General features: G+C 35.9%; 1 protein-coding gene across 3 annotated transcripts in view; it reads left to right on the top strand.

The window, feature by feature from the left end:
- The window catches only part of CENPP (centromere protein P), a 151,745-nt gene that overhangs the window by 104 nt on the left and 136,145 nt on the right, over positions 1-15,496 (top strand). For 2 of the 3 annotated variants that reach the window (XM_075159330.1, XM_075159332.1), the window contains exons 1-6: positions 140-508; positions 2,510-2,664; positions 3,522-3,679; positions 4,034-4,122; positions 8,181-8,269; positions 15,374-15,470. In XM_075159330.1, coding sequence (XP_075015431.1) covers positions 2,528-2,664; positions 3,522-3,679; positions 4,034-4,122; positions 8,181-8,269; positions 15,374-15,470 — 570 coding nt within the window. In that variant the 5' untranslated portion in view covers positions 140-508; positions 2,510-2,527. Of the gene's footprint in view, positions 1-139; positions 509-2,509; positions 2,665-3,521; positions 3,680-4,033; positions 4,123-8,180; positions 8,270-15,373; positions 15,471-15,496 lie in introns of those variants that run through there. The other variant, XM_075159331.1, reaches the window with a different exon arrangement.

Raw genomic sequence — 15,496 nt, 5'->3', positions numbered from 1 at the left:
GGAAACACCTAACAGAATAACGCTTTGCCTTCCATCTCGAATAATGACCGCGGGAGCGGCCCTTCAAGCGGCTCTCTTGTTCCGCGAGGGGGGAAGGCAGGCGCGGCCGGCGCCCCCTGCTCGGGCAGCAACTGTGGTAGCGCCCAAGCCCGCCGCGGGCGGTTGGGCGCGCAGTTCGAAGGCGCGGGGCGCGCGCGCGGCGGGGCTGGGAGCCGCTCTCCTCTCCTCAGCGCCGGCCTGCGCGTGTCGGGGCTGCGGGGCCCTCCGCCTGCCGGGGCTCTGCGGGCCGCTCCCCGCTCTGGGACCCGTGTCTTGGGGCGGAGTGGGACAGCACCGGCTCCCTGAGCGTCCTTCCAGCCGCTACCCGGTGAGATTTGCGGGCTGGAAGCGAAGCAGCGAAGCGCAGAAGTCCGCCAGCTCGTTTCTGTTTCTCACACACTCGCGAATGCTCTTCCCAGCAATTCCTGTGGCAGCATAAAAGCAAACGCTTAGGGGTGTGTACGGGCAGGTACGTAGAAATGTGAAATATTTACCGTTAATGCACAAATATGTATGTGTGTGCATACGCTTAGGGTGAGGAGAAATGATTGGTTGTTGTTAAACATATGTTTAATTAAAAGTATCTACGGATATTTTTTTCTGGAGATAATGCTCTTTGAAGTTATGACTAGTCTTTGAGTCTTCTGCAGTCTAGTAAAATCACTTGAGTTAAAATAGCAGTAAGCAGCGCATGTGTTCTGTTTTCAGAACAGCCAGCTGTTAAAAGAGGAATTGGCTAACAACCTAGGGTAAAGTTCTGGCGATGTTTTTCTTTTAAATGTTCTTCTGTAATGTTCTTCTTTTAAACGTACTCTTTATTATGACCAAAACTTTCTTCAATGTATCCAGTTAAAAAAAACCCTAATGCATTAGAAGTTGGAGAACTTCTGTTTCTTGTCCCCACTGATCTTGTTTGTTGTCATACATTGTATAAGATTGCTTTAAAATTTCAGAGGAAGTCACAACTAGGCACAATCTCAGCAATTCCTTAATTGCATATATTTTCTTTATTCACTAAATAAATTTTTAATGCAAAACATGTTTTGAATGTTGTTTTCTTATATGTGGTATTCAGATGCTGTTTCTTATCAAATAAACCAACAGAATCCTATTTCCCTCTCATCCCTTTTTATTGACCGTGTTAGTGTGAATCTTGTAAATATAGTAAGGATTGTTTAAAAACATACATAAAACTAGATTTTTTTTTTTTTCCTGGTTGAAAGTATTAATACATCGGTAATGAGCTGCATAATGTTCTCCTTTGAATGTGTCATGTCTAGGCTGAATGTCAGATTTTTTTTTTCCTTAAAATTGATGTTTGTTTATTTTGAATTATTTGTGAAACACGGTTGTTTCTTTGTGTCTTTTTACTGCTGTTTACTTGAAAGGCAGATTATGCTATGGTGTTAGTAGGAACAGCTGTGCTTCATTTAATTGGGTGAATTGTTAGGTGAATTGGTCAAAGCTGGGTTCAGTTCCTGTATCTGACTAGGATTGCTTTCTGTCTGCAGAACAGCTTGTTGTTCTTTTACAGCAAATGTAAAACAGCTGGATATGCTCCTGGATGAAATTGTGATTATTTAAAAAGATCTTAAAGAAAGCTTTTGACTATGTTAGATTCCTGAATTAACTTCTGTATTTGGAGGCTGTGCAGTGATCTGTGTCTTAAAATTAGTTTAATAGTTGCATTTGGATTCAATGAATTAAGTCTTCGAGGAACTGCAACAAAATGCAACAAAACTACATTTTTTTCAAAATTGATATCTATTTTGGAGAAAACTTGTGGTTTTTTTCTTTTCTTTATTTTATGTAAAGTCAGAAATTTGTTCTTTGTCACATTCTTGCTGATATCTAGTAGCTTCCTGCATTCATTGGAAGTAGAATCTTTCCTGTTCATGATGCTTTTAGCAGAGTGAGTTACCATGTTTCTTAGGAAGCTTTGTTACATTCAGAATTACGGGAAAAGCAGCTTTTCTGCTCTTGTAATGTCTACTTGCAGACCAGTGTCTTTCTAAGTGGACTTTCTAGGGTTTAAGTAGGAGTTATGTTGATGACAGAGTACTGTAGTATTAAGAGCAGAGTTTTACTGCAAGCCTAATTCTGTTTTCAACTTGGTGACAGAATTCCTGTCAAATTTGGTTGCTGAGTATCAAGGTTTATATGTTAATTTAATCTTCCATAGCAAACAGGAGTGTATGACACACTAGAATTCTTTGCAGAGGTATAGATTATTATACTTGTCAAAGCTACCTGGAATATTTAAAAATTGTATGTAGTAATTCTTCAGTTTTCAAGTGTCACAAAATATAATAGAACTGTCTTATTTTAAGTAGAGGGGTAGGAGAAACAATTACCTAATGTTATATTTGCTTTTCTTAAATTAATTCCTTGGATAAAAATAATTTATTTTGAAAATGGATTTTTTTTTTTTTATTTGGCCTAAGAAATATCCTTACTTTGTTTTATCTAGTAACATTGATTCTGAGAAATGGACAACAGCATTTGTCAAGTTTATGAAGACGAAATCCAGTCACTGGAAGAAGAAATTAAACTATTGGCTGAAAAGTATGAAGATAGCCAACAAGAATCCACCTTTTTTTCTGACGAGGAGATACTAATGTCAATGTACGCCTTTTTTCATATGTTGGATTAATAGTGTTTCTTTGTCAAAATTTAGGATAAGCCTTTGCCTCTACGTTAGGACTTTCCTTATGTTATTTTTACAGTGCTGATCTTGTTCAGGACGTGGGCTATATATGGTAAAATACTACAGATAATAAATAGTTGATCTCTCTTTACTGCCTTCTTTTGGTAGTTTGTGGGGGTTTTTTAGGATTTTGTTTTGTGTGTTTGCCTTTTTTTTTTTTGGTTAAAAGGCAGTCATAGTGGTCAGAGCATGGTATCAGGTACGTTACTATGCGGGCCCTGCAAAGTTGTTAACTGCAAAGGCTGTGTTTTCCATTATGCACTGTGAAACAGTCAGTGCACATTTACTTTAAAAAAAAAAAAAAGGGGGGGGGGAGGGGGGTTGGGGGCATGTACAGGTTTGACTAGTTATATGCTGAAGAAGTGCCATGTTAGGGCTTTTTATTTCCATTATTTAACTGATATTTTATAGTAAATGTACACTCCGTAGATAAAATAAGTCATTTAGATGAGTAAAGGCATCACAGCTCACTTTTGTTGTACATTCCTCAAAATGGATGCTTACATTCAAGACTTATGATAAAGGCTGTGTCTATCTGGTAATGAACATAAAGTATTTATGTAAGTTAGAATAGTTTATTGTTCCTAGTAATATGATCCAACTGAAGCTTGACTTGTTGAAAACTGATCTTGGTCTGAAACTCATCAGATCACATTACAGATGCCTTTTATTTAATGGTATTACTGTACTGATGTGACAAAACATGTTCTTATGTCTGGGTCTTTTGCCCTTTTGATTTTTTTTTCCCTCCCCCCCCCACCTTTTTCAATTCTAGAAAATCATTCCAAAGAGAGTTTCAGGGAGGATCTAAGGGACGTGAATCTCTGTCAGACCTGAAAGCTCAACTTGAAAGTCTAGAAACAGATCTCTCGTTTTTAATGAAATTTACTGGTATTCAGTTCACAAGTCATTCCAAGAAAACAGTGGAAAAAAGTAAGCATTTTTGTGCCCTTTACTTGCGCTATGCTGAGCATGCTGTTTCAGTTCATTACATTTGGAAATGCATGTTGTAGTTCTACTTTCACTGTTAGCAGAAAGACAACTATTTTGAAATACAATAGAATTTTCTTTATTGACAAAATTGTTTCTGAGTAAATATAGTACTTTTCATAGTGGGAAAGTGAAAGACTACTATGAAGTTAGTTTTTTTTTTTAACATGTTTAATGTGACTTTATTTATATGATGGATGGTATCAGTTGGTACTTTAAATATGACTAATAGAAGAAATGCAGTAATTGTTGAATAGAATTGTAATCAAGTATTTTGTTTACTTTATTTTGTAACAGCTAGAAACAGAACAGTCCGGAAGCACAGATTATCAGGGAATTGCCACTCCCTATCTTTTCAGTTGGAATTCCAGCTTCTTGAAATGCAGGTAAGGATCAATGTGTATTTAAAAAAGAAACAACCAAGCAAACAAACATAACTTCAGATGGACAAATGTCAATACTTCCTTTTCCAGCTGAAACCTTCAACTGATATTTTGTCATTTGATTGCCTAAGTCTCCTTAATCTAAGCCTCAGTGGGTTGTTTTGACTCTATAACAGCTGGACCCAACTTTTGAATTCCATGTGCAAGCAAAACAGTTCTGAAGGTCAGGTTCAACATTCAGTCACGAAATTCTTATGTTCTCCTATAGGCAGGTATCTTGTTCTGGAGACTGGAAAATTCTGAACCTTTCCTCTCTTGAGGAAACTGAGGAAAAGCTAAAACACTGCAAACTTGAACAATTGGGGGGTTTTTTTTGCTTTGGTTATATTTCTGTTTGCTTGGCTAGTGTGACTAGCCATTGCATCACGGGACTGCACAGAAATTACACTAATGATTATAGATTTTTTGCCAGGAAGCTCTTTCATAAGAATCTATTCTTAGCACAGAATTCAAAATGTTAAGCAGTGGAAAACAGCTGCTCCCCCAAGTTGTAATAATGTACCCCAATTTATAATAATATTTTTGACATCAGGAAATTTTCTTCTCAAGAAAACTTGATTTTCAGCTCAGCTTTAAAGGTTTTTTTTTAAATTGAATGTGATTGGACCTGATAGTATTAAAAACTGCCTTGCAATATAAAGATGTCCTTCCTAATCTTAAGGAAAGCCATATTATGAATTTAGGAAATGAGTTTTTAGATAGTCACATGTGGATTGCATAATTTGAAGCTGCAGGCGTTCAGCTGAATGAGGTTATTCTGCAACCTCTTAAGTCCATGCATGACTTGAAACTTGTAGTCCTAGTGATATCATTTTACCATTTGCTTGTATAAAAGTGCATTTAGCTTTGAGCATGGAAATAGCCTGCATTAATCTTGGCTAGACTTGGCTAGATTAGTGGTTTTTTTCTCAGCTGTATGCTCCTAGTGTCTTTTAGTGTCAGTGGAGCTCAGATGGGTAGCTGATGTTAAGTTTATTTATAGCTGCATTGGTGATGCTTAAACCATTACACCACCAGATGGAAGCACTTGTCTATGTAATGCCTGAAACTTGTACTGCTTCAGTGCTGATGAGCTATACTAGTGTGTGATATATAGACTACCAAGTGTATACCTTTAAAAAAAAGACTTCAGTTTTAAAAATAAAATTTGAGTTAATTTTTTGCATTAATTAATTTTTTTTTAAATGAAAGTACCTGTAATGGCACCTGTAACTTACAATTTAATATACAATGTAGGCGATGTATCAATTAACCTTAAGTTAATAAACCTTGAATTGACAATATTTTATGCATTTGAATGGTGTGGGTTGTGGACATGTTGTGGAAAATGGTAACTTAGTTAAGCAGACACCAATGAAGAGTACAGTTTTTAATTGTGCTGTATTATACAGGTTTTGGTTTTTGTTTTTGGTGTTATACACCCAAGTCAAGAAGTACACTTACTGTTTCAAGCACAGACTAATTTCTGTTCCTTTACTCAGTTGTTGTAATTGTATATGAACTTGAATGTTATTAAAGGTTTTGCATTTACTTAAATGTTAATGTGTTTTAGCTGTTGTACGAATCATAATGTAATGGTTTGGTTAGAGTTGTAAAATACAACCATTGTGTGCAGTTCTAAATTTTCATTTTTTTAGAGCTGTTTAAATCAAATAGATTTTCAGAGAATTTAGTAGTTCAAAAATTCAAGCTTAAGGATTGTATTTTTAAGATAGACAGTTTTGTAATTTATATGATTAAAAAATTACTCTCTTCCACTTCTTTATAATGAAAAAGCATATCTCATGACTAGATTGTTAACAATTCCATTCAGACATTTTGCCTAGCTCTGTTTGGCTGTTTCTGTGGTGTAAAAGTAGTGGCATGTTATCTTGGTTTTGCCACAGACTTTGTATACTGTGCAGGTCATCCTGTGGTGAAGTCTGCAGGTCCTCTGTGGATGCAGGAATCTGCCCCCAGAGCTCTCAGGAAAGTTGTGACTTTAGGCCAGATTAAGACCTGGAAACTTAGCTTTAACTTTTCTGTGCCTCCGGCTTCTTGTGTATAAAAACGGAGAACCCTATTTTCTAAGATACGGCATTAATTGTTGTATTCAGCATAACCTGTACCGAGATCAGCATGGGCAAGATACTGTAAAGTTGCGACTAGTTTCACCCATCTTGAGAAATAAAAGACAACAGCTGTTTTGAGGAGGTGTGTAGTAGGTAACAAATACATTGGTATGCAGCAGAAGATAAATTTTTTTCACACTCTTAACTCTAGCTTTAATCCAGTAGTTAAGTTACAATAGAGTTAACTCAGCTCCATAGTACCTTAAATCAAACCTGTTAATACAGAGTAACAAATTGTTCTTGTAATTATCTCTAATTTTATCTTAAACAAAATGTTAAATGTCATTCATGTTAAAAGCTGTATTCCAGGTTACAATTGTACAAAGAGGGGTAGGCAGATCTGAGTTCACTCTGACTAGCTTTGAATGGTTGAGGTTATGTTTATATTACTGTGGTATTGGTCACTCACTGCCTGAGAGATTCTGCATCTTAGCTGGTTCTTTAGTTTTGGCACAGCTACAGGGTAGCATATAGTTTATATTCCCAAGCTGCCTAGTGTTTTGCCAGCGTTGGGTGCAAGCAAAGAAGCTCCCGTCTGTTCACTGTTGTGCATAGGTGGATGCTTACAAAGGTCAAAATGTGGATAAGAAAACAGGTTAATACAAAAGCATTGTTTGATTTATTTATTTTCCCCTCTTACTGTCCTTAGGTATTAGGAGAGAACATGTACAATTAGCTTGAAAATCTGCCAAAACAAGTCTAAACCACTTGAGAAAGCAATCATTCAAATAAGAGTTGCTTTCTTCTCAACAGCTTTCCTTTTAGATCTTTTTATTTGACCCCAAGATGGCATCTTGGCATATGTTAATAACCCATTTATTGGAAAACCAGTTTCTTTAGAAGTTAGCTTGTGAAGACTAGCAGCTTCTCTACAACTCCGTGCATGTGTTGAACCTTTTGCTCCAAATTTACAATGATTTTTCCTGATGTTACTTACTCAATCCACCAAACTTTGTAGTGTCTTGGTTTGCTTTTTCCATCTTTATTGATGGCAGTGTTAGCAGTACTTCTGTCCAACCGGTACTAGGGATTGATGTGGTATGTTTGCATTTGACTCCAGCTTGCCTGTTTAGTTTTCTCTGTGTTGCCATTCCCATTTGCTTGTAGTGACTGGCTATAAGAAAAATGAAGTACAAAGTCTCCAGTATAAAGTGAAGCATTCACTATGGTCTTCAAGCCATGATTTTAAGCTTTTTCATTCAGTGTTATCTAACCTATTACTCTGGTGTGTTCAAGAATGCATAGAAAAAAGAATTAAGTTCTTTTCTGGCTTCATTTCCACTATATGAACTTCTTTTCTTATTTCTTTTTATAGGCTGTTAGATATTTTAATTTGGGAACATTTTATTTGTATTATCATGCACATATCCTTGAGTAACAGTTGTTATTGTAAAAAGGGACAAGAATTTGAGGCAAAACTATGGGCTGTAAAATAAAAAAATAAAAGGAAAACTAGCAGGAAATTTTTTTTTTAACTTAGTGTAGCATTATTATGGTTTTCAGATGAAACCTTATATTTGAGTTTTCTGCTATATGTGGCAGCTAAGGGTTGTGTTGGAAATGAGGAGAATCTTAAAGAAGTGGAAGTGACATGAAAGGAAGTAGATGAACGTCTTATAAATAAGTCTTCCTTTGTACATATATATTCTCTATGCTGACAAGTTCAGGTGTTATTCCAAAAGCCTTGTTGTATGGGTAATACTGATACTGTTGAAATGAAAGAAAATGTCCATACATATAAGCTGCAGTTTAAAAAAATGCTTTTTTAAGGATTGTAGTACTTAGCAGCATTTGCATATATTATTGTCTATTTTATATGGAAATAGAAAATTTTTTTTCTCCTCGCTAGAGAAATTTCTAAAATATTGCATTGTTACTTCTCCAATCTAGAACAAAGAGAGTGTGTCTGCTGTTATTAGTGATCTCAGCATTATAATGGAATCTAGAGAAGATTCAGATGTGAGCAAGTTTGTGTCAAGGTAAGGTGGAGTTTTTTGTTTAAGGAAAGTTATTGTATGGGATATCTGATACTAAATGCAATACTGAGTTTTCATGTAAATTGCTGGCAGTCAATTTCTTTGTTTGGTAATGTACTGTTAGCCCAACCTAAACACTTCCGATCCCTTGTCTGTATCCTTCTGGAGGGAAGATGAAATGCATATGATTTTTAAGGCCTGGAAGGACCATTACAAATTCATGTTAAACAGAAACAGTTTTTGGATTATAATGTGTTTTAGCTGTTTGAAATTGTTTGGTTCAGAGAAAGATGTAACAAGCTCATCTCAGCTATTGCATTTTAATTTATGTAATCAACACGTTAACTGTTACTCAGATGTGTATGTGAGTTGCAGATGTGCAATGTGGGTGAGTAATGGCTAACGTGTACATCCAGAACTCCTCTCCAGGACTTGCCTGTTTCTAATTCTCTACTCACCATTTCATTTATCTTCTTTATGTCAGGACTTCTTTCACTGATATTTTAAAATCAATAGAACATAGTTTAAAAACCTGGGATAGTGTATTTGTGCCATGTCTTAAGAAAACATACATACTAAACCTTAAGCGTATGACTGAATGCTACTTTTTGATTATTTTCTGGAGGATGTCAACTTCTTGTGGTACACAGGATGAATAATGATCAAACTATTTGTCTGCGGTATTCCACTGTGAAATCTGCTAGCAAACTCTTCTGAGAACAAATCTATTATGTATTAATTATTATTAATCCTGTTCTTTAAGTGATTTCTTTTGGTTTATGTTATTTTTTAGACTTGGAGAGGGAAGGCAAATGGATGGGTGAAAAGAAAGGTCTACTGAGTTACCTCAGGCTTCGTTAGTCTGTACTGAGAGCTGAATTTTTCATTTAGAGGCTTTGGAATTTCCATACAAATCTACTGAAGCTAGTGGTGTAACTGAGAATAGTAGCTGACTGCTCTCAAGAAGCAGGATTTAGAAGAGGAAATTACTCTGTTTTTTTAATGAGTACTTTCTGACAGCAGAAGTGTCTTGGAACTTAGTAGTCATACTGGAAAGGAATGCGTTGAAGTAGTGGCAGACTTTATTTCATCCTGGCTTGAGCACTGCTGTCTTGTCCCTGTCTCTTCACTGCCCTGGTCCTTTTCCACATTACGCCAGTATTCATAAGTAAACATAAATTTTCATGAATGATGCAAGATGAATTAAGGCTTTACTGTCAATAAAGCAAGCAGTTCTTTCTCCTTAGCCTCTATTTGTCAGTGAAGCCACATGGCAAATAGGTTCAACGTAGTCATTGGGTTGAAAAAGTAATTTGCGGGGGGGAACCCAACCTTGCCTCCCCACAACCCTTTCAAATTTCATTTTTTCTATTTGACTTGTCCTGCAATGTCACAGTGTGTGTTGCTGATCCAAAGCAGTAAAATATGTGGCCAGAGTGGGGCTGATGTTGACAACGTCTGTTTTGACAGCAACCCACTGTCAGATTGACTTAATCCGATTATGTGATCTCCCTTTATGGCTTGTTTTCTTAATCCCCTTGTTAAGCTAGTTCTCGTTTCTTACTCTAAGTCCTAATCCCCTCTTTTCGTGTCCAGTTTCAGCCTTTTCTCAATTAGCCCTTTATTCTTCAGTCCACCAGCTGCTCTTAGAATCTTGATTCCTACCCTTTCCCTCTGTTCTCGACCAGCTAAATCTCCCTCTGTATTGTTCTTTTCAACCTCCCTACCAGTTTCTGTTTCCTTCTTTTGCCTCCTTGGCCCAGTCTTGCCAAATCCATTGTCTAGCTCTGTTCTGTTTTCTCTACTGGCCTGGATTTTTTCCTCCTTAGCTTTCTAATTTTTTGGCTTCATTTTTCATAATGCATGACAGAAAGGGTCTTTAATAGCACCAGAGTTAAAAACTTGGCATTCATTTGTAATTCCCAAGCCCATCCTGCTTTGGAAGAAAACAGAGGAATGCTAGAACACTTGAGTAACATGTTTTTAAAAGAAGCAAAATTCAGCAGTTTATTTTCAACCAGGTATTGCTGCAATATATAATACCTATTTTTAAAATACATGTACCATTCCTTAAATATGTTGTGACAATAAAATATGTACGCAAATGGAATCACAATATTTGGTCTTCTATTTTTTGATTTTACTTGAGTCCCCTTTGCACCAGTTATCACTTATCTTATATTTTATTAGTGCTGAGGACCAGAATATCTATGAAAAATCTTGTTGCCAGTCTTTTTTTTTTTTTCTTTTGTTTTGGCTTGATATCCCATTAATTGTTGGGTTAGTTCACTGTTGCATAGATTACTTAATCAAATAGGAGGAGTTTCTAGACAGTTTGAAAACTGCTCCTACTTTTTACTAACTAATTAGAATTTATAAGTCAGAGTGAAGGATTTATGAAATGTCTGCATTATATTAAACACTGCATGGGCTAGGTATTTTGGAAGTGAGGGGAAGCATGAATTCTTCCCACAGTTGTAAGTGTCATTCTTTGGTTTTATATGCTAATGCAAGAAGTCTTGCATACTGCAGTGAGTTAAAATAGATTTCCTGTCTTAAAATAACTTAAGGAGCATATTAAAGGAGCCTTAAATACTTCTACAACAGTTAAGTTTCTTACATACTTTTGTGCTTTGCTGATGTTATTTTGTAAAAGTGAAATGGTGTTTGGATGAAGGGCGTGTGATTTTAACCTGATACATAGTTACTCTCTGCCTGAATATGCTTCTTGCTGTTTTTGGATGACTTCTCTGTTACATGGATGTTGGCTTTGGAGATGGGTGTTTTCTGCTCTTAGTGGATTTTTTTTTTTTTAAATCTGGTGACATTTTGTAATGCTAAATTCTTTCCAAAGAAAAGAGGCTTAAATTTTAACATGCACTATCTTAGTACCTTGTTATTTTACACCAAGTTTTCTTGGTATTTTAGTGTTTGTTGTAATTGGCTTCAGCATTAGGAGTTAGGCTAACTTAGGCTAATTAGGAATTATTGTTTAAGAGCAGTTTAAGTGCTATGAGACAGTTAACTGAAATGGTGCTATTACGCAGTCTCTTTCTCCCTTGCCAATACAAAAAAGCATGTATATTACATATGTCTGTTCATGCCAACACAGATTTTCCCCCCTTCTAAACACTAAATCTAGTTTTCTATCTTAAATTTAGCCAGCACAATATCTGTACATGAGAAAAGTATATACTTAGGTATAATTCGTAGACTCACTTTTACATTTGGAACTGGTTCTCTGAACTTGTTAGCCAAAACTATCTCTCTCTGCTTAATGATGTAGCCTCAAAAATTTTCATCTGCTTTATTGCCTAAAGGTGAATCTGACAGGAAAAAAGAAATGTAAACAAACCAAACGCATAATGCTAAACAAGGTCACAAGGTTTGTGGTAGTCTTTTAAATTGCATAAAAGTGGATACTCATCAAAATTGCCAAGTTTTTTAAAAAAAATTTTAAGTATGTAGTTTTGTAACGAAGTTTTGTGTTGCTCTCTTCCATGTATGTAGATTTACAAAGCATAGTGTAGTATGTGTAGAATCATGTTCGCTAGACAAGAGATGTGGGCAATCATTACTAAGTCTCAATTTTTACTATAGTATGTGTAGATTTTTATATGTACAATTACGAGTTGTGGTTAAAAAAAGCTGTCCAGAACACAGAGCAGGTCAGCTATTGTAAATCAGTATGTGTCTGCGTCCTTCCAGGGACTCAATTTTGCGGGTGCCTGCCTGCATTTTTTTCATCTTGGCCTGATTTTGTTGGCAGCTGTGACTACTGTGGTAACTTCCTTTAATGATGTTGTTCTTTCCAGGCTAGGATAAAACTTGTTTGGCTTTTCTGTTATATTTTCAATATCTGAATGAACTTCATGTATTTTTCCCAGTTTATGTTTGTGTAACATGTTAATTGTTGCCATTCCTGTATATTAAATAGAGCTGGATCCAGAGGCACAGTTCTCCCTTGAATGTCTGAAGTGACTTGGTAATACACTGTTGCAACCATTCTGTTAATGGCCTCAAGTTTCTGCTCTCAGCTGTTCTGAAAATCCCAAAAGAATAGCTAATCTCAAACAGAAAGGATGTTTAAAGTAAAATTTACATGTAGAATTTAGAACCTCTATAACTTTCTGAAATATTCCCAAAAGTAAGTCGGGTATCTTCCTCAGTCAGGTTTTGTAAACTTGTAAAATCCTGTATTAGTAATTGAAATAAATCTTTGTATTTTCAAAGCAGTGCTTGCCAGGTATATTTTGACAATGGCTAATAGTCTGTTTCATTTGACTGTGGCCTCATATCAACAATGACATGAAGCTGTTCACCCTTATGATTAAAGAATCGTGTTGCTTCAGGTATTCTGACACTTAGCTTTTGTGGAATTTTGCATTCTTTGCATTCTTGCCACATTTCTTTATTAAAACTGCATACCCTTTACGAGTGTTCTTCCTCCCTCCCCCTGACGATACTGGATGGATGGTTGGCTATTTGGCAGTTTCTGTCATCTTACATTGTCTCCTTTCCTTTCTCTATCCTGATCCTTATGTTACTAGAAACTTGAAGAATAAATATTTTTTTCTGTTGTGTTTTTCTTAAAAAGAAACCCCTCCAAGACAAACTTTTCTTCCCCCCACCAAAAGCAGCTTCCCACCTATTTTCTCTAATCTGTCTCTAAGACAATTATCCCTCCTAACAGTGGATGGACTGTCTATTTCCTCTTTTGATTAGAGCTGTATATATGCTTTAATGGTTGCTGTCACTGTTAATTGTGTTAACAATAAAGAGGGTAGGGTCTGTTCAGTTCCTGATTTCTACAAACTCTCTACTGTGCTGGCACCTCTCTTAAGTGAATAGATCTCTTCATTCAAATGATCCTAATCCTAATTGTTCCAAGGCAGATTTTTGCACGTTACTGATTTCCAGTACCTTGGTTTCCTTTCTTCTATTGTTGCCTGCCTTCCTGGGCTGTCTCAGAGTGAATGTAATGGTGTACTTCTACTAAAAATGTTTTGCTTGTATATATCATAGTTGACATACAAACTAACACAGCTTTACTAGGAGGACAAAATAGTAAATGTATAATGAAAGTAAGTAGTTTTAGTACCGATTACTGAACTAGAAAAGCATATAACTTATTTTTGCTAGCAAATTTCTTTAGTAAATCAAATTTCGTGACATAAAGGAACGTACCAGACCCAGTGTTTGATGCATTGCAACTTCTCTTACATGCAAAATCATTCCTACCTTGTAGACTGATGAAAAATAACAGTGATATCTCTCAGTCCAAGTTAGTGCAGTGTGTTATTTGTCAGCGTCAGTTTGATGTTTTGCTATCCTTTTCAATATGAGTAATCATCTCTGCATATCAAGAGCAGCTTTTATTTTCAAAACTGTGTGTATTTTTCCCCATCTGCAAGAGTGGATAATGAGTCAGCCACACAGCTTTCCTTGATTCTGTTTTTTATGCAGTGTTTGGAACTTCTTTAGAAATCACTTCAGCAGTAATTTCATATATATTTTTCAAAATGTTTGTTGTTTCTTTGGGAGTGGAAGCTTCTGTTTGATTCTTTAGATACTGTGAATATTTAATTTTGAAATTATATTGAAGCTTAAATGATTTAACTTTCATGTGTGTGACACAAGTACGTGTAGGAAATAAACTTCCTTATGTTCTAAGTGCAAAATCTGTTTGTATTTCTTGTATGTGTTGCTTGTAATTTTATCTTGACTTTAGCACCAAAGTCCCGGAGTTGTTATCTCTTAGGTTTAGCTGGCACTGTTTATTGTTGCCTCTGTTTGTTAACTATTGTCAGTGGAAATGGAAAAATCTTACTATACTAAGCATGGAATCGTTGTACGTAAACATTTTCACTTGATGCTGTTCAATTAGTCTGAAACTGGCAAAGCCAAAACTATAGGAACTTTTCTTTATTTCTTTTATGCTTTGTCTCTTGTGTTGAAAATTCCTCACAAATGCCAGAAAGTAAAATGACTACTGCTGTCCTTTCTGTTTTCAGAGGCACTATTGATGAAAAACTAGTATTTGCAGTAACATTGCAATTGAATGATTTTCTTGCCAGAATAGCACCGATATATCAGTCTCATGATACAGGCTATAAGCTCTACCAAATCCATCCTGGCTAAGTGCAAGTCCAGCAAAGGTGTCTCTGCACTGCTCTTTGCAGGACATCAGGTTCCAAACAATTTATTAGTGCAAATGTAGGATCATTTGTATGAATGAAGCCATAATTTATCTGTGTGTAGCTGAACTGCTAAATTGTGAGGGAGCCCAAAACCGCAGAAATACTGAGGGGTGTTCTGCAAGAATCGGCTCAGCTCCATCCAGGCTTATTAATTTCTGCTTACAATGGGTTTGTCTCCAAGACCTCTGCACTCCACTTCTCAGATACAGATTTATTGGCATCTCTCTCCCCTGTCCTGCCCCACTCCCTAATTATTGAGAATATCGCCATTTTCCTTAATAGCAGATAAATCAAGATTTAACTGTATATCAAAAGTTTTGTTTTAGATGCCATGTATGATCTAATGAACAGGCCTTCTTGCTTACTGAAGTTTCAAGGTTAATCTTGAAAAGCTGGATGTCATGTGGGCAGAGGCAGATAACGTGGGTCATGCAAAGATTTAGTTGAATAGGACAGAAATCTCAGGAATATTCAAAGCTTAGTGATGCAATTTGGTTAATCTTACCAGTTTTGTAGTGTAAAGTTTTACTACACAACATCTTGGAATTTATTTCGAAAGCAAGATTATTAGATGAACAAGCATAAAGTCAAACTAAGATTTTACAGGTGACTACTTTGTCAAGTTATCACATTTATCACATTTTACGTATAAGACTAACTTTTTTGCTGCTTACCTTCCTGAGGAGTTGAAAACACTGGTTTATGAGTTCTTCAATTTCTTTTCAATATCTATGCTACAGCTTTTTTTTCCTGTCATGATAATTCTTTTTTTTTTTGTGATTTCTGGCTTCAAATTCGTACAATACTAATCACAAATTCTTTAAGGAAAAAGTGCAAATTTTAGGCTATAGAATTGGTACATCTGGCTAGTACTGTTTAGGTTAAACAATATGTTTTTCTTTTGTAGCACTGAAGAACAGGGAAATCTTCTAACATTTTTCAGAAGCCTTTCATCTTATGCTGAGTGGTATGAACATCGTAGATGCACCTTCCTACATTTCAAGGTAATGTTTATCAAGCCTTTATATAT

Source organism: Calonectris borealis, chromosome 10 (assembly GCF_964195595.1).
Source record: "Calonectris borealis chromosome 10, bCalBor7.hap1.2, whole genome shotgun sequence".
In the NCBI taxonomy this organism is placed as follows: domain Eukaryota; kingdom Metazoa; phylum Chordata; class Aves; order Procellariiformes; family Procellariidae; genus Calonectris; species Calonectris borealis.
The sequence above is the reverse complement of the archived record's forward strand: the minus strand, read 5'-3'. Positions and strand labels throughout refer to the sequence as shown.